The sequence below is a fragment of the Prinia subflava genome, chromosome 2, assembly GCF_021018805.1.
Source record: "Prinia subflava isolate CZ2003 ecotype Zambia chromosome 2, Cam_Psub_1.2, whole genome shotgun sequence".
Classification (NCBI taxonomy): domain Eukaryota; kingdom Metazoa; phylum Chordata; class Aves; order Passeriformes; family Cisticolidae; genus Prinia; species Prinia subflava.
In genome coordinates this window covers 54,255,606-54,280,766 of record NC_086248.1, presented here as the reverse complement: position 1 = coordinate 54,280,766, position 25,161 = coordinate 54,255,606, and the positions used below count along the sequence as shown (strand labels likewise).

General features: G+C 37.4%; 1 protein-coding gene across 1 annotated transcript in view; it reads right to left on the bottom strand.

Moving 5' to 3' along the window:
* The window catches only part of LAMA2 (laminin subunit alpha 2), a 337,526-nt gene that overhangs the window by 134,576 nt on the left and 177,789 nt on the right, over positions 1-25,161 (bottom strand). Inside the window, exons 13-17 of the mRNA XM_063389975.1 lie at positions 20,490-20,597; positions 19,670-19,881; positions 13,526-13,637; positions 10,091-10,204; positions 1,634-1,761 (exon numbers count right to left, since the gene is read on the bottom strand). Coding sequence (XP_063246045.1) covers positions 1,634-1,761; positions 10,091-10,204; positions 13,526-13,637; positions 19,670-19,881; positions 20,490-20,597 — 674 coding nt within the window. The remainder of the gene's footprint in view (positions 1-1,633; positions 1,762-10,090; positions 10,205-13,525; positions 13,638-19,669; positions 19,882-20,489; positions 20,598-25,161) is intronic.

The window sequence follows — 25,161 nt, the reverse complement described above, 5'->3', positions numbered from 1 at the left end:
ATAGAAATATATCTCAAAGACTCCTTTGATGGACAATAGTCTTTGCCGCGGGAACTTTGTATTAAGCTTAGAAACCGACAAATGTCCTATCAGGTTAGGAATTAAACACGTCAGGAATTAAAAATCTATACACAGCTATTTATAATAATTTTTACATACAGTTAGTCACTTGGCCAGTTACTCAGAAAGAACATGACATACTACCTCTGTAGAGTGACATGAACTTAAAAGTTTGTGTTTCACGTGAAGGTATCTGAATTGTTTGCAAATATCTCTAGAATAACAAACTCATTGTCAACTAAGTAACATAACAAAGCAAAGAAATATTTTAACAGCATTCAGGTAACACATTAAATATTTAAAACTTCATAAAAAAATTTAATAATTGGTCTAGACTGTAAAATCATGAGCGCTTGAACCTTACAATGAGTTCTACAAAGCTAAACATTGTCAATTTCATGACTCACACAGTTTCACAGTTCAAGGAACATTTATATTATGTGTTTGTTCTCTGCCTTTTATATTTTTCAGGAAAACTAAATGTCAAAAAGGGGACTGTTAACTTCAAAAAAGGAAAGTAAAGCACCCAGAACTGATGACTACGTAATGGAGGTCTCCAGGCACTTTGCCTATCATAATCTAAATTCAATCTATTTGATTTGGTTTGTTGCATGTCTGTGCAAGACAGAAATGTGATAGTGTTTTTCCTTCTTTGTCAGCACAGTGTTCTCAAACAAGAGAAAGATAATTGATTACTGAGGCAAGGAAATACCAAGCAATGCGACTGTCAGAGGAACCATGCCTGAGCAGCAGATATAATAAACCCATATATATATATCTAATAAAGCCAACTCAAGAGCTGTGTTAACAGGAAGGCAGGCTCCCATTCTACAATCCCCTGGAATTTCCGCTCATAAGTGCTTAGACTATTCCTGCTCTCATCAGTGCAATTTTAATAGGATGCAATGCCACACACAAGATTCAGAACAGTTTTATTCAGGTACATCATGTAAAATGCTTTTGGTACTCTGATTTTCCAGGTACTGTCTGTGACAAAACCAATGAAAAAATGTTCAAGCCACTTGGTTTATTAAATTAAGCAATGGAGAAGCTTTTGTAATGAAGTAAACTTTGGTTCTCAGATCAGAATTTTGAATAACTTTTCACTTATATTTTTATTTAATGAAACAAATTTACAGTATTTTTTCTGAGATATGCTGACAAAATATTTTCACTTATACGATCTAAGGATGAATTCAAATTCCAAACTAATCACATAATGTTGACTGGAAGGAAGAGAAAAGTAAAAGCAGAAGAAAAACATATTTCAAATCTGTAAATTCAGCTTTAAAACTAGAAACAACTATCCTTAAGGAGGACAGAAAATGCTAGTTATTAATTTGAAAAGCAGTCATCCAAATTCTGTGTTGTTTCTTCTACCTTAGTCTCATCTAGCTTTTGTCTTCGTCTGCCTAGTTAAGCACTCTGTACAATTGTAGAAGTTTATACTGTAGAATATATTATTTGATTGAAAGTAAAAAGATATCTCAAGCATATATGTAAACATATAAATTAGGAAATTATGCAATTTACTAAGGGGAGAAGTGCAATATGCAATAAATATACAGCTTACTTGTTAGAAGGTATATTTAGGGGGCAGGCACACAACTGACAGTCTTCAGCTGTCCCTTTAGTCGCATCTCCATAGAAGCCAGGCAGGCATCTATCACAGTATGAACCACCTGTGTTGTGTTTGCAGTCCTAAACAGAGGATGTAAAGTACAAACTGATGATTAGACAACTTGCATATGGAAAAAGGTCTGCAACATTTATTCTTATTTTCTGCTGCTTGTTGAGAAACAATTCTACAGGTTAGCTGTCACAATCAGTGCTTCGTATGTTCTTGTGGATAACGTTTTTCCATGTAAAACAAAAAGAATATTTGTCAGAAAACCTTTAAATTTACACCACACAACAGCTGTCTTATTATTTTAGCTTGCTTAAAGAAAACCAAATTTCAAAGCAGCATAAGACAGGTTTAGTATTGCAGTCTTGCAACAGGCCATATTTTGTGACACACTGTTTTCAATGTTGATTCCAAAAATACAGCCCAGAAGATATAATTTATAAAAATGAATTATTACTTTTGACATGAATGTGCATTATTTCATTTTACAAGGCATATGGCTAGCACTATTTGTAAACAGTAGCAAAACCTGAATTACTTAATTCTTGTTTGCTAGAACAGAATCTAGCCTCTAGTTCGTGAGTAGGAGGAAGGACAAGTATACCATGTATAGGGTGCTATCCAACAGTTTGTGTTTATCTATGTGACTGCATAATAGAAGAGAAATTAAGCTGAGCATATGAAACATGCAGTATAAAACTGGCAGTACTACGTATCCATTTTTGTATATAGCTTTTGTCTGATCTCAAATTAAACAACCTTTTAGCAGAATGGAAATTGGTCCAGTGAGAAACAGCTCCTCGTGATGACTTGTAAGAACCAAGTTTCAAGGAGTAATTACACTTTCTATTCTTCTTCATCTCACCACATAGGATTTAGAAATTCTACGTAACTTCACAGAATCCATAACAGATTCAGAAAATTACTTTTCTGGTTTAATCCATTTCCTTTCTTTGCCCCACATTACTAGCACACCACACTACTCCTTTCACTGCTATTTCCCACAAGATACCTAAGTGTAGCCCTTTCACAATGCAGAAACAGAGAAAGCAGTAGGAATGGTTGTGGATGTCAAATGCCAAATTGATGTGCTTGGTATGGACTGAAAAAAGCATTGAAAAAGAATATGTCAACTTCAAAAGGCCAGAATGAAAGCCATGAGAGAGATTTTTGTTAATGGGGTGTGTTCTGCAGTGTTATAGACTATGGGCCAGATCAAATCTAGAATGTTTCATTGTTTCATCCAAGCTACAGCTTAAGAAATCTGGAAGTTTATTTTTGTTTGGTTTTTTTTTTTAAGTCCGGACACTTTCAGACCTAAGATTTAATTTAGAATTGTTTTTTAAGAACGCTTTAAAATTGTTTTATCATTTTAGTAAGTCACGCATATGGTACTGATTGCTATTTAACAGCCTTACTGTCTGGAATACATAATTTATCTTCAATAAGGAAACAGACAATATTCTGAGGAACACTGATTCCTTCTTCACAGCTTTCCAGGATTGTAATCATTTGTACAAAGCTTTTTTGCACTGTGCTCTGCATCTGGGCAGCTGAAAAAACACTATACCTTTTTTCAGTCATGAGTGCATTGGCATCAAAAGCATTTGCCTCCAGAAATACTGTTTGTTGTTTTAAAGGGTGTATTCTTATTGCTACTGCACACAATCAGCATATATTTGAAATGAAAGCCTCAATCACAATACTATATTTTAACATAATTTGTGGATTGTGCGGTAATACCAAATTATTGAAACAATCAATCAAAATTGCAGCTTTAGAACAGCCATCTGAGTTAAAATCAACTTCTGTAAGTTATCTAATCCATTTGATTGGTATTTCAAGCATTGACATTCAAAAAGAATCTACCAGCCATACCAAAAAAATAGCCAGGAACAATATGCTTTTAAAAGAAGATGTGACAAAAATAATTAAGTGTTTCAAAAGAAAAATCCTCTGCAATTCAACTTTTTTAAGACATCATGTCAAATTATTTGTACTTTTTCTGAAAAATAATGGATTCTTCTTTTGTGATAAGTTTAGCTTTAAATATCTTCAGACATATCTTAACATTTTTGAAGAATATGAACAGTTTATATGTCAACGATGTTATTAAAGGGAGAGAAGCTAATGTACTACTTTAAAGCTTCACATCTCTTGCTGAGTGGTCTGCTTTTTCACAGTAAAACACATGAAACCTTCTATTTCGTAGGAAAACATTTCTTGTTACAGAGACCTGACCGCTTTTACTTTGACAAAGTATTTTCTGGTACTTTAACATCAGTCATTTCCATGTACTGTGCCTATTCCTACTCAATCCAGACCTCTGTGTTTAATTCCTGACAACCACAGAATGATAGGATATCCACAGCTGGTAGGATCATCAAGTCTAACTCCTGTCCCTGTGCAGGACTCCTCAGGAGTCACACTGTGTGCCCGAGGGCGTTATTGAAACCTCTTCAGCTCTGTCAAGTGTGCTGTGACCACTTCCTTGGGGAGCCTGTTCCAGTGCCCAATGACTCTTTGGATGAAGAACCTTTTTCTATCATGCAGCCTAAACCTCTCCTGACACAACTCCAAGCCATTCATTTGAGTCCTGTCACTGGTTACCACAGAGAAGAGATCAGTGTCTGCCCCTCCTCTTCCCCTGATGAGGAAGTTGTACCTGCCATGAGGTCTCCCCTCAGTCTCCTCCAGGATGAACAGATCAAGTGACTTCAGCCACTGATCATATGGCTTCACCTCAAAGGCCTTCACCGTCTTTGTAGTCCTCCTTTGGACACTCTCTAATAGCTTAATATCTTTTTTACGTTGTAGCACCCCAAACTGCACACAATATTCAAGTGAGGCCACCTCAGAGCAGAGCAGAGCGGGACAATCCCCTCCCTTGCCCTGCTGTGATGCTGTGCCTGATGGACCCCAGGACAGGGTTGGCCCTCCTGGCTGCCAGGGCACTGCTGACTCATGTTCAACTGGCCATTGACCAGAACCTCTAGATCCCTTTCCATGGCACTGTTTTCCAGTCTCTCAATCCCTAGTCTCTACATGCTTCCAACATTGTCCCATCCCAGGTGTGGAATCAGGCATTTTTCCATGTCAAGCTGGTGATTGCCCATCTCACTAATTTGTCTGGGTCTCTCTGCAGGTGCTCTCTGCCCTCAGGGAAGTAAACAGCTTCACCCAATTCAGTAACATTGGCAAACTTACATAGTACCCTTTTGAGTTCTGCATCCAAATCATTTATGAAGATGTTGAAGAGCACAGGGTGAGGATGCAGCCCTGTGAAACCCCACTAGTGACACATCACCAGTCTGATGTCACCCATTCATTACAACCCTCTGTGCCCAACCCATGAGCCAGATGCTCACTCTTGCATGACATGTTTATCCAGCTATGTGCTGGACATGTTGTTCAGCAGGATCCTGTGAGAGACAGTATGAAAAGCTTTACTGAAATCCAGAAATATTACATCAACTGGCTGCCTTTGATCACCTAGGTGGGTTGTCATAAAATTATATTTGATAAGCCAGATTACCCCCTCATAAAGCCATTCTGGCTGTGACTGATGACTGCACACACCTGTGAGGTGTTTTTCAATACTTCACAGAAAAATCTCCATAATTTTACCATATACCAAAATGAGATTGACAGCCCTACACGCCATCCTTCTTGACTTTTTTGAAAATTCAAATGTTAGCTAGCTTCCTCTCAACAAGCATCTTTCCATATTTCCAAGGCTGTTCAAAAATCACTGAATGAGGCCTCAGGATGACATCAGCCAGCTCTTGGAGTATTCTTGGATGAATCCCACCAGGCCCCATAGACTTATATGGATCCAGTAGATGCCAAACTAGTTCAGGGTACACTGAGAGTTTATCATGCTCACAGCCATGGTTCTTCAGCTCAAGGCACTGGGACTCCTTCATGTCGTCATCAATGTTGGAGATAAAGGCAAAGAAAGAATTAAACCTCTCTGCCTTGCCTATACCCCTGTTCGTGAAGGGCCTATCTTCATCCTGTACTGGGCCAAAGTTATTTCTGCACTATCTCTTGCTATTAAGTTATTAAAAACCCCTCTTACTATTTATTGACCCCCTCCCCTATTTCCATCTAGCTTCAACTCCAGCTGAGGTTTGACCACACCACTTTTCCCCTTAGAGTGGCAAGCAAGATTTCTGTATTCTTCCCACATCACCTGACCTTGCTTCCATCAAGTGCACCTTCCTTTTTTGCCTCATCTCCAAAGGAAGATCCCCGCTCAGCCAAGCTGGCCTTCTGCCTGTTTGACTTCTGACACTTTGGAATTGCCTGCTCCTGTGGCCTTGGAAAGCAGTGCTTAAAAAGTGAGTAGTACTGATGGTCCCCAGCACGTTCAAAAGCAATGAATCAATACTTCAATTTAAAAACAAACAAAAAATAGAACCTCACATATATAGGACCAAAATCTGAGCACACCATACTGTGTATGTTAGTTTATCTGAGAAATAATGATCTTGTGTATCCTAGACTTTTCTCCCTGAGCTAGTTTGGACCTTACAGGACAAAGAACAAGGATTATGTAGTATGTAGATGTGACCTGATCTGCCTGTTCTCTTCAGTGATGCATTAAACTTCTTGCTAATCTGCCACATTTACAGATCAGTACTTTAAGTACTGAAGCACGCAAGTCCTTCTAAAAATATTATCAACACTCATGAAAGACTTGTGCTTTCTTGATATCAGTTGGCTGAATCTCAGTTTGAAACTTGCCAAATGTACAGCAATGGTTTTGAACATCATCTGGCTTGAGTAACATCTAATTACACTGAGATTATTTCCTTAAAGCATGCTTAAGCTTCTGATGTCTTCATTTCATGTTTATAGGAAAACTGTACTTTTTGTTTTATGTCATGAGACTGGGTATAGAATAGATCGTGATCAACTTTTCTAACCTGCTCAGTATATTATATCTGCTTTTTTTTTATTCCCATGGAAATATCTCTTGTTCCAACACACTGATCTAGTGGTTTAGTAAAATCCATACTTTTTTTCACAGATCCATAGACTTTGTGGCCAGAAACAATTTTATGTTCAAATACTTATGCTTTCTATTTCGAAATCATTTCAATAAAAGGATCTCAATTGTATCTCACACTATTTTGAATGCATTAATTTTCTATACCTCTTTTACCTCTGAACATACTTAAAACTTCAGTTAGACAACCTCTGTGTAATTAAAATTGTGGGATTTATTTTTGTCCAAGTTTTTGTAGGAGTCAGACCTTCTCTGCTACAAATTTCCTTGCGATGTCCTGAAGAGTATTTTCCACCATTTCCTACTGACCCAGCTCTCCTTTTTTGGAAGAAACCAAGTGAACTTCTTTATGCCCAATATCAGGGAACCCTAAATTCACAGTGAAAACCACTCCTGCATATGCAGCTGAGTTATACGAAAATGGAAAGAAACATTTAGAATAGAATGCTAGTGATGAAAATAAAACCTTATACAGGGATTATGACAGAGTGCAAGATAACACACTTGGCATGCTGCTGCCCTTCCTCAGGATACCTGTCACAGAGACAACCAGGGAAGCTGTTAAAGCCAGCTAAAGAAAGCAAGCCTGGGTACCTATTTTAGTATATTCCCAAGCTGTCTAGACCAGACAATGGTATTCTGCCTTTGGAAGCATGAATAAGCTCTTCTAGCATTTTCAAACTACCGTAATGTCAAGATGACACAGACAATTCCCTTTCCTGGTATAACAATACAAATGCAATCAGGATGTTGCAGAGGCTTTACATATCTTCACTTGAGTGAGAGCCTGTACTGCATTTAGCTAGGACACGTCATTTTGTTATGGCATATATGAAGATGGGTAAAGACATTTTGTCTCTCTGGTGATGAACGCTGTCTAAAGAACATGTCCACCAGCACTGACACCAGCCTCATCCTACATGGTATATGCTGTTTATACACAAAGGAATACAATATGAAAAGGATGCCACTGGGGACTGCCCACTTAGGGCAATTTGAGCATATCTTTGTGGCAAAAGATCTGCTTACTGGGCTTACTAAGAGGAATATAGTATCCTGCAATGAATGAAACACCTTGAAATGTGTTTGCTTTTCACAAGGTTTAGGTTTAACCAACCTCCTAAAGCTACTGTAAATGTGTGTGTGAAATAGTACAAAAGACTATTTCTGAATGTTCCAAATTGCCCTATGTACCGAAGCAGTTATGTATATCACAATGGTAACGAGAACTTGCAGCTCCCTATGGCTGCTGTGGGGATCAAAGGGCTTTGCAGGTTACTGCAAGATATACGTTAAAATGAGCTTTTTTATACAGGCCCTTGTCGAAGCAGATGATTTGCGCTTTTATCATTAGTCAAAAACACATTTCAGCTTCTTTTCAACTACATTTCAAAGCTAAGGAAGAGCAAAAAGAAGTATCATATCAGTAAATTAGGTGCCTAAATTGTCTGTTGTATTACTGAAAAAACACCATGAATAATAATAAGGAGGCCAAAAGGCTGTGTAAACCTCAATAGAAAGAATGCCTTTGATGTGAAACATTTCTCTTTTTCAGCATTCAGACTTCTCTCTTTCACTTCAAAAGGCTTATGATCCAAATTGAATAGCAGCATTTAATAGCCTGCATGGATACTAACCGATCTGACTTACAGTGCTTTCAAAGTTGTAAGAAAATCCAGAACTGATTTTAAGCTCCCTGTGTGCCTCTTCTCTATAGCCTAATCTAGTATAAGCTACAGAACACATAAAATACAGAGTGCTTGATAACGTGTATAGATGAAAGAGCATCTTCAGCTGGTTATTTTCCACTTCCTTGTCAGTGCTGTTATCTTACACCAGCACCCTTGAAACATCAGAAGGGGGAGCTCCACTGCCTGAGTCAACAGTTCACATCAGCCAAAGAGCACAAAAAGCAACATGCAGCCTACGTGGCCTTCTCTTTTATCCAGGCTGGTGCTACAGACAAAAATAATAAGAGAAGCTGTGCAGGGGCTAAATCTTGAAGACACAGAAGCCAACAACCTCAGAAATTACATCTGGCTATGTACCCCTAAACAAAATAGTCAAAGCTATGGCATAACTTAAACAAGATTCTTCCTTCCTTGCCTCTCCTGTTAATTGATTTTATCCCACACGGATATTATAAACATATTAGCTGACGAATACCATCATTAATGCAAAAGAAAATTTGTCAGGAAACACAAATCCATATTACCCTAGTGATAAACGTTTTCACCGAGTATTAAGCGGAAGATTCAAAACATGACTGTCACATCAAACATGTTTTTCATTCTAGGTACTTCTTTGAGGCTTACAGTATAATTAAATTGAGAATAATTTTAAGCCTCTATTCATGAAAAAGCAATTTGAAAAATCCACTGATCCATACATTAAGGGTTTCTTGTTTTGCACTGCAATGCAATTAAACATCTTCTATGAGCAAAACAGGAAGAACAGTAATAATTCTAAATGCCAAATTATTTTGGAAAAAGCCTGAATTTTCATTCTGGCATTTTCCCAGCAGTTTTTTTTTTTTTTTTAAGGAAATAAAAGGGAACATTTAGAAACATGCACATTACAGAGTCTGCTTGAAATTCTGCAGAGAAATGAGAGTATATCCCACTAAACTGGCACTGGCTTAAATTATGCTTTTGCAAGACTAATGAAATTAGACATGTTGTTTCAAGCTTCATGCCATGTCAGACAATATAAAACTAAAAATGCCCTTGAGTCAATCAGAAAAGTATATTCAGCATAATTCACCCATTCCAAAAAACTACTGATCAGGCAGGAAGCCGTGGTGTGCTGGTAGGCTTACTATGGATAACATCACAGATTTAATTGCTGTATTAGTAGGTAACTACATAAAATCTCCATAGTCTACAAGAAAAAAAAAATCTGATTTATCTGAGATCATATGGTTTTATTATTTTTCTGAAGTAAAATTCATTAAATGTTCCTTCAAGGTTTATTATGAATTTAGAAGGAAGACATTAACAATATCTTCTCATCAAACTACAACAGAATTTACAAAGTTATCTGCTATATACTATAAATAGAATATACTGCAGGAGGCAGCTGGGAGAGGAAGATAAATCTCGCACGAAAAAGCATTCATACATTTGCTGCTTTTTGCATGCCACACCTTAACACTATTGTATTTTAAAAGATAGATCCTTAGTGATAAATAAAATCTTTCCTTTTCTTAACTGTTAAAGATACCGTATCTTGGTACGAGGGGATCCTTAACCTCAACATAAATATCTCCTTTGTTACTTGCTGGCTGTTTTCTTCTTGAATATTCCAGGTCTCAGAGGTCACTAATTCAGTTTCACAGGTCTGTTGGATTGATGCTGGCCATGCCCATTGTTTCCCACAGGGACACTCACCAGACACGCTCCCGTGATGTCATCACACGCATCTGCGTGGCCAAAGCACGTGCACGGAGCGCAGACTCCACCAAAGATGGTGCCATTCACACGCCTGTGTCGAGGCCAGCAGGACTGCAGGAAAAGTTAGATAAAAAGGTAAACACATGTTTGAACAGAGGAAGGAATGGGATTTTTAAAATTTTGGATGCTTGCAACAAATCACAACAAACATACTTGCCAAATGAATAAAAATACCAACATTTCTCTAGAAAATTCTTTCTGGTTCTGTGGCTTTGCACTGACCTTAGCCTTAGTAGCAGGTGTGAGATTAGAGGAAGGTTTGACTTGATCATTCTTCTGAAATGGTAAAATTAAGCAGAGAAATGAAGAACCGAAATATGACAGAACGAAAGCAAGAGGTGCAGACTGAAAAACAGCCAGAAGGTGAAATACTGAAATAGAGAGAAGGAGGAAAAAAAACCTCAAAACAACAAAAATGTTCTCTGAGAAGTTCAGGCACAAAGAGCAATTAAAGTACCATTTACTCTTGTTAGAACTCCAGTAGAAGGCTACACTGAAATAAAGCACAGAGTGAAAGCAAGGCTGTAATTTTATTTACAAATTGTGCTCCTTAAAGGATAGCAATTTCCTTTCAAGAAACTGCTCAGATTTTTAAATTTTCTTTTTTAAATGTAAAATTCAAATCAATGTTAAATGCATGGCAAGTAATTTTGTAGGAAAGGTGACACCATACAACTGTGATTCATCAGCGAAAATTCAGCTACTCCATTTGCTCATAATAAGATGTGAAGCAGCAGTCTTCCTTACTATATATCTCACAAATGGCTTTATAGTTTTTGCAAACTATCCTTCTACAGTAAGACTGCTCACGTGATCTAATAATTTTGCACAGGATAAAAAAGTGCATGACACATTTATGACCTTCAAAAGCATCTGGATAATACAAAGAAAGTTTTACACTGACAGAATACTAAAATATCATTTAATAAAGCAAATCCCTTCCCCTTTGCATACACTCTCCAAAAAGGTAAAAAACTTCTTTATAACAATAAAGAAGTCCCTTTTTGTCATACTCTTGAAAATTTGAAAGTAATCTAAAGATCATTTTATTTTTCCTTCTTTACATTCTTGGTTACACATTCCTAAAAAAACCCTGTAAATACAAAAAAATAAAAATCTAGAGTTATAAATTCCAAAACCTAAAAATGGGTTACAAGAAATTGCTATGTTTTTCTTTCTGTGGCATGAGATGCAAGTGGTTTCTGCATAAATCTATGTCTTTTCCCTCTTTCGGTGACTGAAAATAATCTCTTGTGCACAGATACACATGATATTGCTCAAGACAAGGCTCCAAAAGTCACTAATTTTAACAGCTTAGACTGTTAAATATCAATAGCAGGGCTCAGAACAAAACTAAAAATCTTACAGATTGAGATTTTAGGAAAAGAAATTATGTAACATTCAACTGTCAGGAAAGTTCTTGACCATCATAGTGATGCAAGTTAAACACTACCCCTTCTGGAGCAGAGGTAAAAGAGTACAGAGAATGGGGACAAATCTGAGGGAGAAGAGTAATTAGATGTGAAGATGTTGACAAAGGCAGGAAAATCCATGAGTGAAGCAAAGTAACTATCAAAAAGGGGTCCAATTGGTATTAAAAATTAAAAATTTATTTGCTTTACCTGTGCTTATGAAATTTTGTGTTCCTACATATACAAAAATATATGAATTTTACTTGGCCAGAGTCTTGTAAGAAATAAATTCCAAATTTATATAATAGAAAATCTTAAAAGAGCATAATTTAAATGGGGTTGGTTGTCTTTGGAAAACTGATCATGTCAAAACATTCATAGCATGAAAATAAGAAAATAATAGTTGTTTTTAGTGCGGCAGCATATATGCCAGGTTACACATCATCGTTATGCAGGAGACAAATACATACATTAATTTAAATAACGAAGAGAAAATGGAACTGAAAAACTGCACAACATCAATAAAAATTACATTCTGCTTTGTTGAAACCAGCTGAAGTAAAATGTTGAACAAGGTGAAAGTATTCAGAAGAAGAAACAAAAATGGTAACTGGGGAAAAAAAGAAGACATTTTCAACTTCTCTTTTCATACTTTCCTAACTACTGTCTGTCTGGGAATCTTAAGCTTCATCTTTTTTTTTTTTCCTATGTCCAGCAGCATGCACAGAAACTTTAAATTTGCATCTATATATATGTGCTTTCTCTTGAGGAGTATGAGCTTAAGTATGTATCAAATTTCAGGTACTGTTTATGACTGAAGAGAAGGTTTAACACTGAAGCACATAATGTTCGACAAACAATTTCAGCAACACCAAGACAGGAATGCTACCCAAGCCCTTCAGCTTCTACAACAAAAGTAGATACTGAAATATCTGCAATCAGGGCTTTTCCAATTTCTTTCTTGGACATCACTCTTCAATCTGCACTTGGAGAATAAATGGACAAGTGAAAAAAAGTGTGAAACATAGTGATACTGCATCTAGCATTTTACTTAAAATAATTAAACGGACAGACAATGGCCAGGCTTTAAAAATTGTTTCTCAGCTGAGGTAAAAACTATCCTCCTCCAGTTATTTTTCCATCTGTACCATTTTGGAAATGATAGGAATATCCATTAATTCCTTCAGGCCTTCTTTCTACATTAGTTTATCTAGCTCCTGCAACAAAGCACCACACTTGGCATGAGACTAGACTCTAAACCCTAAATATCACATATAAGCATGAAAATTTTTAAAGAAAAAGAGAGTTGACAAGCAAATGCCTAGAGTGCCTGTGTAAATGGCATACTGTTTGTAGTTCTGTGAAGCAGAGCATCTTGGTGTTTGAAACTATTTCCTTAAAGGCAAAGATTTTGAAGAATGTTTTTTGGCTCCTATTTACCCCAAGCAGTGCCCACGTGAGGTAGTTAATCATACGTATACTTGTATGAACACATTCTGTGTGAACTAATGAATTTGTTAGGGAAGTGGGTATTTTTCTGAGCGTGTGTTTGCATTATTATCTGTTAAGGGGCAAAATAAAGAGACACAATCCTCAGAAGAACACGTGCAATTCCAAACAACTTCATGGCAAATAGCAAAGCCCTGGGAAAACGAAAGAAGAAACTCAACCCCATTAACTCAAATAAACTGATCTGTCTTTGTTGTGCACAGGTATGATAACAGCCGTTTTCCTTCTATTTGTGTTCACCCATTTGTATTATGAATTGGCTAAAGACTACAAACATTGTTTCTGCTTCCTTTTTATGAACCAAAATGTCTTTTCGTAAGTTAGAAATCACGGCAAATTCCTAACAAGAAGGGACAGCTCTGTTACAATTTTCTACCAACACGGGTCCACCGTCTGCTTCCAACTATCCCAGTGTTAGCAACATTGAACTAGACGGCGTCATGATACTCACCTCACAGGAGGTACCATCATAGCCTGGAGGACACTCACACAACTCCACTGCAGAAGCTACCCTTCTCCCCCTTGAAGTGTGGTCAGCAGCTTCCATAATTACGCTTCTTAGTCTGCACATAACAGAAATTAAATGGGCAAAACAGCTAATTAGATGAATATGTGCAGCTGAACGCAACAAACTTTATGGTGACATGCAGTGGCTTGTTTCTCTTTTCCTGCTTAAAAATAATGAGGTTTTCATATCCATATATTTCTTCCCAAACTATATGTCTGCAGGCTTGTTACTATTTTTGTTCATCATGTGAGAGAGACTATGGTCAGATACCCACAGATAAAAATAGATTTAAAAGTCTTACAGCACTGTACCAGGAGAAAGAAGGCTATTCCTGGCCTGCAAGCCACATGTGCCAACTTGCATTGCAGCTGCATTTAGAGCAAGTCTGACACTAAGCAGGGTCTTCAAAATTTATGAACCACTAGTCCAGCTTTCTAAAATATTACATTACTAAGTTTTGGATAGAGGGTATTTTTACTCTGGGGATTTGACCTCTGGAAAAGATGTCAGCCCTGTCCAGAAGGATTGAGGATATATGTATTATGTATATGAAAGAAAAATGTATGTACATGAAAGAAAAAGTAAATCTTCTGCCATATACCCTGGTCTCCCAAATGCCAGAGAAAAAAGTACTAAACAGTTGCTGTTTAGGTGAACACTGACCATGATTTTTATTTCAGAAGCATGGAAATATGATGAGAGAAACAACAGAAGCCTTTTGATAGTCTTAAAGCTATTATCAGAAACAGATGTAATTTACCTCAAGTGTGTCTTTCTGTGGAGAAAAACTGGGATTTGGGAGTTTAATTCTTATGAGAATTTAAACGAACATTAACGTATTACAGAGGCTGAATTACTTCTATTTTCAACCAGTAATTTTAACAGACTGTTTGATAACTACAGCTACTTGAAAAGCTTGTTTTGAAATTGTCTTCAGAAGAAAATACCTTTCATTCATGACATACATTTTATTAAAAAGTTCTTTTCCTCTTCATAATAGTGCATTTATCGTCTGGCTGCAAAAAGTCCTGAAAAATATTTGGATGACCTTGGACAAGGAAACATCCAACAAAAATATTTTGTTGTTACTACAAAACATGGTTGGAGGAAAGTTTAAGACAGAATATTTTCCCACTCGATTTTATGATTAGTCCAAACAAGTTAAAGCTGAAAGGTAATGGGGTAAAAAGGGGAAGATTTCTGAAATTAAGGTAGAAGTTTCAGAAAAACAGAATTTTTACCACCACTAGGAATATGACTGGACTTTGGAGGGACTACCATTGTGTATAATGCAGTTAGAAACTGATTTGGTGATACTAGAACTGCTGTAAAAGGTTCTTGATACTGTTTTAAGAGTAGGATGCTTATTCCTATCCAGATAGTAAATTCTCCCTCATATCACCTTTGCTCCATTGCTGCATATTTATTTTACAATCATCCATTTGAATTCTCTTTACGGTAAGATAACCAATCTCTAGGATATTAGATATCAAATAGTGATTACTTTGCCAGTAAAAAAATCTAAAATTTAAGGAAAAAGTCTGTTAATGAAGAAACAATTTTTAAATAAAGGTTCAAATTTTATTTCTCCTTTGAACTACAGCTAGTTCCCTCTAAGCATTGATCTTGGAACAAAGAGAAGCACTAACACACAGAAACAATCCGCCCAGTATTATCCCACATTTGTATTCACTGAATTGTTCCAATTTTCATTACATTCTGCTATTTGCTAAATGGGATTTTAATGTGTTTAACAGTTTTTAGCATTAACAGTTACTCAGTGCAGAAAGCTGCAGTGATTTTCTTTTCTCCCGTTTTGATGTTGCAGTTTTCATTCCTTGATGCCATTCTGTATTCATTAAAATACATAATGCTGGCAGTAATGGGGCACTGGATCCTGGAGATGCATGAACAATTTGAGATTAGACATCAAGACCAAATATTTAAGCTGACTGTTACTGTCAGCAGGCAACTGTTGACTTCTAAAAACAAACAAGATTAAAAGGGAAGGGGACGTTTCAGGCAGTATCAGCATAGTTTACTGTCTGCTGTACCACGCGTCTGAATCACATCGGCTACATAAGGCACATGAAGTAGTGACCCAATCATTGCTCATTTGTCTTGGAGCCAATTCTGCATATGGAAAAGAACCCTTGGCCTCTTCTTACCTCTTTCTCCTTGTGTCTAGCACTGACTCCTCTCCCTGTGGTTGCAAGCAATCTATTCTCCTAAGCACTCCAATTTCCAGTGCCTATCTGCATGTTTGCAACACTTACCATCAGAGACCACTCTGAATACTGAAACTGAATAAATAGTGCTACTAAAATTTCTTTGAAGAACAAGCTAACAGTATTTGATCAAACAAAACAGAGAGGGTTATCTTTTCTTGGCTCATTGCTTCAGACCACAGATGGACTTAAGTGCAACTGTTTGGAAGATCACTCAAGTTAGAGTAGGATTAGGTTTTTAACCCAGAAGCTGGGTTCACTTTCAGATTGATTGCTGCATTTCTGTGTTTTCAATTTTTATCCTACTTGATCATCCAATTGCCCACTCATATAAGAAACCTTCCTAATTATGCCATAGAGCAATAACAACACTGCAAGCTTGAAATTACCTACAAAACGTACACAGACCCATGCTGGAGTCAAACCCAGCACTACTGCATTAATTTTGTTTAGTGGATACTTGAAAGCATAACAGATTAACTAATGTTTCTTGGAGGTTAAGCTAAACAAGAGTAAAAATAGAATCTGTGAATTAAAGCTCTCGCCAACTGGAGACAGTTCCATTGAATTTTTAAGTCTCTTTCTACAAGACTGCAAGAAAGTTACTTTATGTCTCCATTCTGGTCTCTTTCTAAGTGCAGATTATAACAGCACCCTTGTAATCCTTACACATGTGGTGACATTATCCATTTTGAAAACTTTAAGTACTTAAATGAACAGGTTGCTTAATATAGCAATCTCTAATTAGTATGTTGCATAATTCTGCTGGTGCTTTGAGGCAGAAATTGTCATTCATGACAGATCTAATAACCTTGTAGTATTTTTGTCTCTCTGCCAGACCCTCTTAACCCTCTCAGAGGAATATCCATCTGTCCACTGCACATACCTGTTTAAAGACAATAAAAACCTTTTAGTTCATATCTAATAATCTATTAAGGCTTAGCTCTACACTATTTCTCTTCAAAAATGTCTTCCTTTGGAGACCATCAACTCCTTTGGCATCCTTAATCAGCCCTAGATATCACAAAGAATATCTTCTTTACTGGGTCTACATTTTCCCTGAGGAACTAAATGGGCAGAATATGGAGAAAAGGGTTGTTTTGCATGATCTTAAGAGTTACGAGCTCAGCTTTGCACATGGTATGTTTTAGCATGAGTGAAAAGTCAAAGAGAATATAGAACAGTCAGTAATGAGGGACATCCCAAAAATTACCAATATCCCTACACAGCAGATCATAAACTGGGCTGGATGGCAGTAGATGCTGTTGCTGCTGCAACAGGTGCCTCTGAGGAGATTTCACTCCATAAATCCCACCCTAACAGGTGTGATTATCATTGCTACACTTAAATCAAAGATGGAAAACTGAATTTGTTTAATTATGACTGAAATGTCACATCCTCTCTTCTGTCATACTAAACCACAATGAGCACTCTGAGAGCACTCAGTGAAATTGTTTACTTTATTACACAATAATACAACAACCACTGCATTCTTCTCTGATAAGAGACATCAGAGGGACAGCTAGAAATGTACCAGCAATACCATTTCTAGCAAAAAAGATACTCCTCAAAATCACTTCAGTTCCTTCCCCTAACCCCCTTTTAACTCATTGTCTTTAAGGGACAATCTTCACAACTGTAATGTCACCACAACTAGAAGCTAATGGCTACCAACATGCAAAGCCTAAATTATATGTGTGTAGTAGAGCTCATCTCAAAGAGTATTTGAAAAAAATACTTTCAGAAAATTGTCTCTAACACACCATTAAGCTGTTCCTGAAGGCCGAATACGAACAAGACTGTGAAACACTGAGGCACCACACATGACCAAATGTCTAAAGCAGTAATCTGGGATGCAGGCAGTGATGTGTAGTCTACCAAATTTGCCAGACAGCTCTGCCGTACCTTACTTATGAGGCACATTCTATAGACTGTGCCAGTTCTACATGTGTGTGCTTACCTGAGCTCTACATGGTTGCCCAGAGGGGATCTCATCCATCCACCCCCACTGTTCCACACTACAGGCAGGATGGAGCCATTACACATCCAGCTCTGCTCTTTCTTCACGGCTGCCCAGCCAAAGTGCTCTTTGTAGGAGAGGCCCCCTTCTCCTACTAGTACAAATGGCACTACACAAATATATGTAAACCTCTGATAACTGAAGTTTGCGTTTCCCACACTTAGTAACACCTTTTGCCCAAGGAAAGTCAATCCTACATATCTCCTTTAAAAGTTTGCATTGCCCATACTACTCAGTCAGACCTCTGGCCCAAAGAAAGTCAACCTTACATATCTGCTTTAAAAACAGCATAAAAGCCTCTATTGTTCACCCTAAGATTGTTCCTGCACTCCTTCAGTTTGGAAAATTCTGAGTAATGGTTTGGGTGTTTTTTTGTTTTGGTTTGGTTTTGGTTTTTTTTTTTGAATGAGGAGAGAGCAGAGGATCATCACTCACTGAGCTTCTACTAGTTTCAGCTGTAAGCTGTGAATTAACAGCTTCTCATGGTCTGCTCATAGTGCAGAAGAGGTGAGCTCTGGCCTGGTGCTTTGGCTCTCCCCAAAAAACAGTGTGGGAAGCTGAGGGACCATGAAAGGCTTTCAAACTGGATGCAAGGAAATGAAAAAGAATACAAGGTTGATGACTGAATGAACAAATTAGGAAGTAGTTTGGCTGAAACTCAAGCTAGTTATGATTCACAAACTTACTTACAGAGATGTAATACATACTAATTAACCAGAGGAAAAGACAGAGACTGAAGAGATATGAATTCTTTTGCAGAGAAAAAATTTACACTGCTAAAGCTCAAATCAGAAAACTGCATGCTGTTGACACAACCTGCCTTTCAATTTAGGATGTATTTTAATTACCTAAGTATTCAAATGATGGTTAGATTGCTTAAGAAATTTCACAGCAGCAAAAAGTGTGTCTGTGCTCTCAGCAAATAATCACTAAATGTGCTATCAGCTCCCTCCATTCCAAATTGGTTTATGCCACTGAATCAACTGATGTGTAGATTAGAGAGCATTTCAGGTTTCATGCCCTGTGAATAAAAAGCTACTATGCAATCAATTCCATTACACATTTTAAAAATATTACTTATGCCACCTAACTATTAATGTTAATCACAGTATCAGGAGAGATGTTTTCTTTAAGCCCATCTGGAGTATGTTCATGCACTTAGGAAAATTTGAAATGCAAGATGAGCTTTACAGTTTCAAACACACTGCAGCAACTGAAATAGAATGGTATCATCTCATATGTCTTTAATTTTATCAGAGGACTCAGAAGAGTTCACATCAAATCAGTGAATTTGAGCAGTCCATGCAGCATCCTGACATAAATCAAGGGAAAGGCTTTGGGATTAGCCAGTTCTGTGTGTGGTACTGATTAAAAACACAGAAAATTCCCCTTGAGGCACTTTTCCAGCTTGGAGACTCAGGATATTATTCTCTAGTCCACTGTTAATGTGGCCCTGTATGGTCATTAAATGGGGAAAACAATATATAAGCAATATATCATTTCCTACTTCAACATGTTATTACCACTCTCCATGATTTACCATATGCATGGGAATAACTGTGTTCACAAAATAAACATATTTATAGAACTGTCATTCATGCTTTAATAGTCCATGTAATTTCATTTTCTTAAAAGGCTGCTTCTTTCTGCTGCTTTCCTCCTCCTGTTTACCCAGAATGAAAAACATATTAACAAAAGTTTGAAAGTGTAAATGAATGCTATGGATTTCATGATAATAAATTAGAGTGTTTTGAATTACATCAGCCTTGTTCTCTAAAGAGAGAAAACAACTCTTCTGAGAAGCTGCCTGTAGCAAAGGGACCCGTTCCTCACATTCACCTGTAGATGGCATTCATCCCATTGCTGTATGTGGCTCTTATGAGGATCCTCTTCACGTTTGCAAGGATAGTCATGAACTCCCTCCTGCTGACTGGAACATCAGTGCCATGCACTGAGAAAGATTCCGGTTTCAGCACAATTTCTTCAGTGTGCTCTTCAGAAGGCTGAAGGTGAATTATCCCTTTTGGAGTGCTGATTTTCAAGTCACTTCCCTAGAGAGAGCCATGAAAGAGAGAGATTTAAACATGAAAAAAGTCATGAAAGAAAGCCCATTGGGGCACATGATTTATTGAATAATATATTTTACAAGAATAACAAATATCAGGAATAATATTCACTTTTCATAAAACTGAAATGGGCTTGCCTGATAGAATTGAAAAGTGGAAAAGAAAGTTTGGGTTATTCAGATAAAACCTAGTGTCACGGTGCATTGCTCTACATGGGCAAAAGCAAATTCATATAATGCTGAGATGCAAAAGAACAGATCAACTGAAAGAATGTCAAAGTATAACCTTGACCAATTATTTTATTTCTTCATTGATGAACAGGAAGCGTTATAGTTTTCTAAGCTACTTCAGTGATACCAGAGACTCCTTGAGATATCGAAGCTTTTAGTTTTCTGAAGTGTATCCATTTTCTCACAGTAGAAATTGACTGAAAGTATGTGAAAGTATCTGAAACTCTTCTTTTTTGTGTTTTCAATCACTGGACTTCACTCTGAACATTTGAAAAAGCAGGCCATTTTCTTTTTGTCCCTTTGTCTCTCTCTTTTCTTTCTTTTTTTCTTCTTTCTTTCTTTCTTTGGTAGAAAATACTTTACCTCTATGATGACATCAGATTGAACCATCAATTTAGCTGTTTCTTCCTCTTCTTCTTCTGTGACATCATATGAGACTGTAAATTTCAGATGTCCTCCAGCAGCTGTTACCTGGGGAATAAAAAGACAGAAAAACATCTAATTAAATAAAAGAAAATGGGCCTTAACCACTTGGGGGTAGTTTTCTTGAGCATCAGTAGATTTCTAGTGTTGCAAAACAACATGTGGATCCCTAAGGATTACAGCTGTTGAAAGCTGTGAATTCCTTAAACCCACAGACTAACAGAGAAATCAGAAACAGATATGAAATCTGTGCAAATTTCCACTAGATACTGCATTAGACTTTCAGTGTATTTGTTCCGTTAGATGGTCCTCGTTTATTCTTAGCAACCTACAGAAAAGTCAGTAACTTCAAGTTCATTGATGGAGCAAACCACCAAAATAAAAAAAAGGGGGCTGTGATGTTTTCCTTAGAATGAACTGTAACCTAAAATAAAGTAAGAATTTTCCCTGACAGAGTCAAATAAATTTACTTTAAAAGAATATTTCAGCCCTTTTGCTCAGTTTGACCCAGCCTACAATGTGAAAAGTCAATGACCAGGCTCTTGTGTCATGGCAATATATTTTGTCCATGCTCTTTTGGCCCCCAGAATCAGGCATTGACACAAGCTATTCTATTAAAAATGGAATGTAGTACAATGCAAATTAAAAGCTGTAGACTTGAATGACAGAGTTCAGCACAGAAATAGTGCTTTCTGTTAATTGACTGGAAGCAGCATAAGTAAATCAAATCCTGCAAGAGCTACATTTTGGTTTTAAATGCATCTGCCTCATACTTCATTGCAACTTAAGCCTCCTCTCCGAGAATATTAAAATCACATTAAAATATGCCCTTCCAATTTTGCCACAGAGCAAATTTGTCTTTTACTAAGAGAATAATCTGGTTATTCTCAAAGACATGTTTTTTCATCATACTGGATGCTTTTGCACACCATAACAGAAAGGAGTGAAAGTCAACATCTTCATTACTTCATGATGAATCTAATTCAAGGGGTAGAAAAATGTTCCAGCATTTAAGGCCTGGAAATCAACTGATTTTGAATTAGTGATAAAGGTATATAAAACCCCCACATCTAAGGCTGTACATCTAATAGGTTAAAGCCGGAAAATTCCCTCCAATTCATAACTTAGATCTCGGACCACAGAATTATAGGATCATACAATCATAGAATATCTCAAGCTGGAAGGCACTCATACCAACTTAGTCACTCTCCTCTTGACATACTTTACTAGTCTGATGTCCCTAAGGTGCCCAAAAGTACACACACTGATTGAGGTGAGGTCACCCCAGCTCAGAGCAGAGCGGGACAATCCCCTCCCTTGCCCAGCTGTGATGCTGTGCCCGATGCCCCCCAGGACAGGGTTGGCCCCTGCCTGCCAGGGCACTGCTGATTCATGTTCAACTTCTCATCAACCCAAATCCCCTGATTTCTTTCCACAGTGGTGCTCTCCAGCCTCTTACCTCACAATTCCTGTGTGTAAGTAGGAGCACCTAATCCCAGGGACAGACTCAGCACTTGCTTTTATTAGATTTTGCTGGTGATGGCCCAGCTCTCTAGCCTGTCCAGGGCCCTCTGTAAGGCCTCTCTACCCTTGATGGAGTCTGCAGCTCCTCCTAGTTCAGTCACTGGCAAACAGTGGCATCACATGTTTACCTACATAGTGTCCAAACCTGCTGGGACCAATGCAACTATTTAAAAGCCTTGACCATAACAACATGAAAAGACATTTTTTCCTTGGATACAGCTGTTACAGCATTTTTGTTTTGCCTGTGGTGAAGTCTAAGCACTGGTTTGTAACAGCAAGAGGAATGTAGAAAATCTGAAATGCTGCAACAAGTACCCAGAATTGCTTTCAGCTGTAGACAAACATTTTAGAAGAGTAACTTTTGCAGAATTTTATCATTTCTATTTCAAGTTCAGACTATTGAAAAAGATTCAAGAAAGTGAAAATAACGGGAAAACAAAGATTAGGCAGTTTCAGGCAACCTATAAAAATTACATACCAAGACAGGTTTTACTTTTTCCCAGCTACATAACCTTTACCTTAGTATATAAAAATCCAACATGGGAACTGATAGGTCACAAAGCAGAAAACAAGAGGAAAATAAAAAGAAAAAATTCTAAAGGAAGAGCAGCTAGAATAGATTAGGGACTCCTAATATATAACCAACAAAAAACACAGGAGAAAAGGGGTGGGTTACCTACCCAAAAAAGAGAACAGTCAGAGGAAATAGGAAAATAATTTACCAAAATGTAGAAGCCTGGAAAAATGCAGTGGCCATTATTATTTGCCTGTGGCAACTGCAGAGAAGGCATGAAGAAGATTCAGTCTGACTATACAGACAGATTATTCTAAGGATGGTCAAAACAGTATCAAATTACTTGGAAATGTTATTGAAGTATTTAATTAATTAGTATTTCAGTAATTAGCAGCAGTTCAACATGTCAGAGATACTCTGGATATGATGCCTAAGAGCTGGACTATGACTAAGGAGTCTCTTGAGGTCTCTGCTAGCCACAGCAGTCTGAGCTACACTGCTGCCACTGGCAAAATTTGCGTATCACGAACCAGGGATACGGTCCCCAAAAGGAACTCATTGTAGAGAATATCTCACAGTTCAGAATATGTATTTACCTTTTATGCTGTATAACACCAATACAGATTAGAAAAAACCTCAAACTTAGATAAACCAAAAAGTACTACTTCCCTCTGTCATTTGCAATGGTAATTTCCTTCCTCTGCATATTTCACGTAAAAGTTCATTCACAAGCAAAGGAATTCAGAGGTCAATCCATGTGCTGCATGTCATCTGGTGTAAAACGTACTTTTCATTGAATTTTAAATATAACTGCAATACAGAAATTGGGCATTCATGAGATCCCTCTACTTTCACATTTTTCTTTGTATCACTCAAAGATTCAGAGTTCTGCTTCAAGGACTGTCATCTGAGACCATCAACACCAAAGAGAACAGGGCATAAAAGTTTGCCTTGCTGGTGACAAAGGCATGTGTGGTTCAGACAAGAATAGCTGTCTAAAAATGTCAAGGAAGTTCCACAGAATTTCCATTGTCTCTCCCACCTGTCTTCTTTACATTAATGCATCAAACATTTCTTCCAAGCTTTGGAGGTGGAATCTACGCGTTCAAGAAAAGTGGCAGACTCCCTAAGAAATAACAAGCATAGGAGAGAGAAATCACAGCTATCTTGGTTCTAATCCAGGAAGTTTCTGGCAGGTAAGTTTTTGGGGCTTTTCGTAATTGTTCACTGTTAACTGTTAACTGTACTATTATGTTACACGCTCTTAAGAATAAAACTAGAGAGCAGACAAGACTATTTACAACACCCTAATAGAGGGTTAACCAAAACAGAAAAGATGGTTCCTTTCCTCTGAACAAATGCCCCTGCTCAACAGCAAAAGAGCTGGGGGGTAGGAGGAAGCATCCAGTATTACCCTGTGTAATGCACATTTTGATGTTATATGCTTGTCCTACTAAAATTACTTTTAAGCCAAGATGAGTGATAGTAAACCACAAATACTTACAGCACTGAAAACAAACAACATTTCTACAAATATTATAAAGAATAGAGATGAGGAAAGCTTGCATCTCTTCATATGGAGATCAAACTTTACAAGTCTTTCTCTTCCTGCACTTAGTGAATGTGCTGCCAATGCTTTCCCAAGGCAAGCTGTCAGGATCTCTCCTGCTAATGTCCTTGGAGAATATCTCCTTCTTATACAGATTTATATTCCATTTTGTTCTTCAGTTACTGCACCAAGATTCACACTCTGCCTCTCCAATGCCTCTTGTAACTCTGCCTGTAAAAGTTTAGCACTTAGTCCACTGCACCGGAGGCTGCCTCATTTCTTCTACACATCTGCCAAATGTAACTTCAGGAGATTAGAAGCTATCTCCATTAAACAGGGTGCTGATTACAATCCCTTATCTCATTAAGCAGTAAAATGCCTTTCTGTCAGTTAAGAAGAGACTCAGTTTTGATTAGAGTGCCTAAATATGAACTGGGGCATCTGATATGGCACTATGTGGTTACGAGTAGGCAACTGAAAGAAGTCCTCCGAAGAGTCCAAGGAAAGTAGCTGGTCGGTGACCACTCCAAAGGATGACCTTCAAATCGTTCCACTTTGTATTTATATTTAAAACGCAACTTTGAAGACATAAAATTTAGCAAATGAATAAATAATTATGCACTAACTGCATTACTGAAATAAGACATACCCCTTGCTCAGATATTTGGTAGTAAAATGTACACAACAATGGATTTAACTTTAATAAGGGCTTGGATGTCAGGCCTAATCCAAGAGAACACACCTTCAAAACCAAAATTATATTACTGCATTAAACTAGATTTAGACCAATACTCATACAACACCGGACTTTCAAAATCAGTGAAATAAAAGGCATCATAGAATCATAAGACTCATTTATGTTGAAAAATAACTCTGAGATCCTCAAGTCCATCCATTAATCCAACACTGCCAAGTTCACCAGTAAACCCCATCCTTAAGCATCAACAAATATCAACAAGTTGAACTATCTTTTCCCTCTTCCCTGTTAGTGGTTGTGGCAGAAATATAGTCACTGACGTATTAGA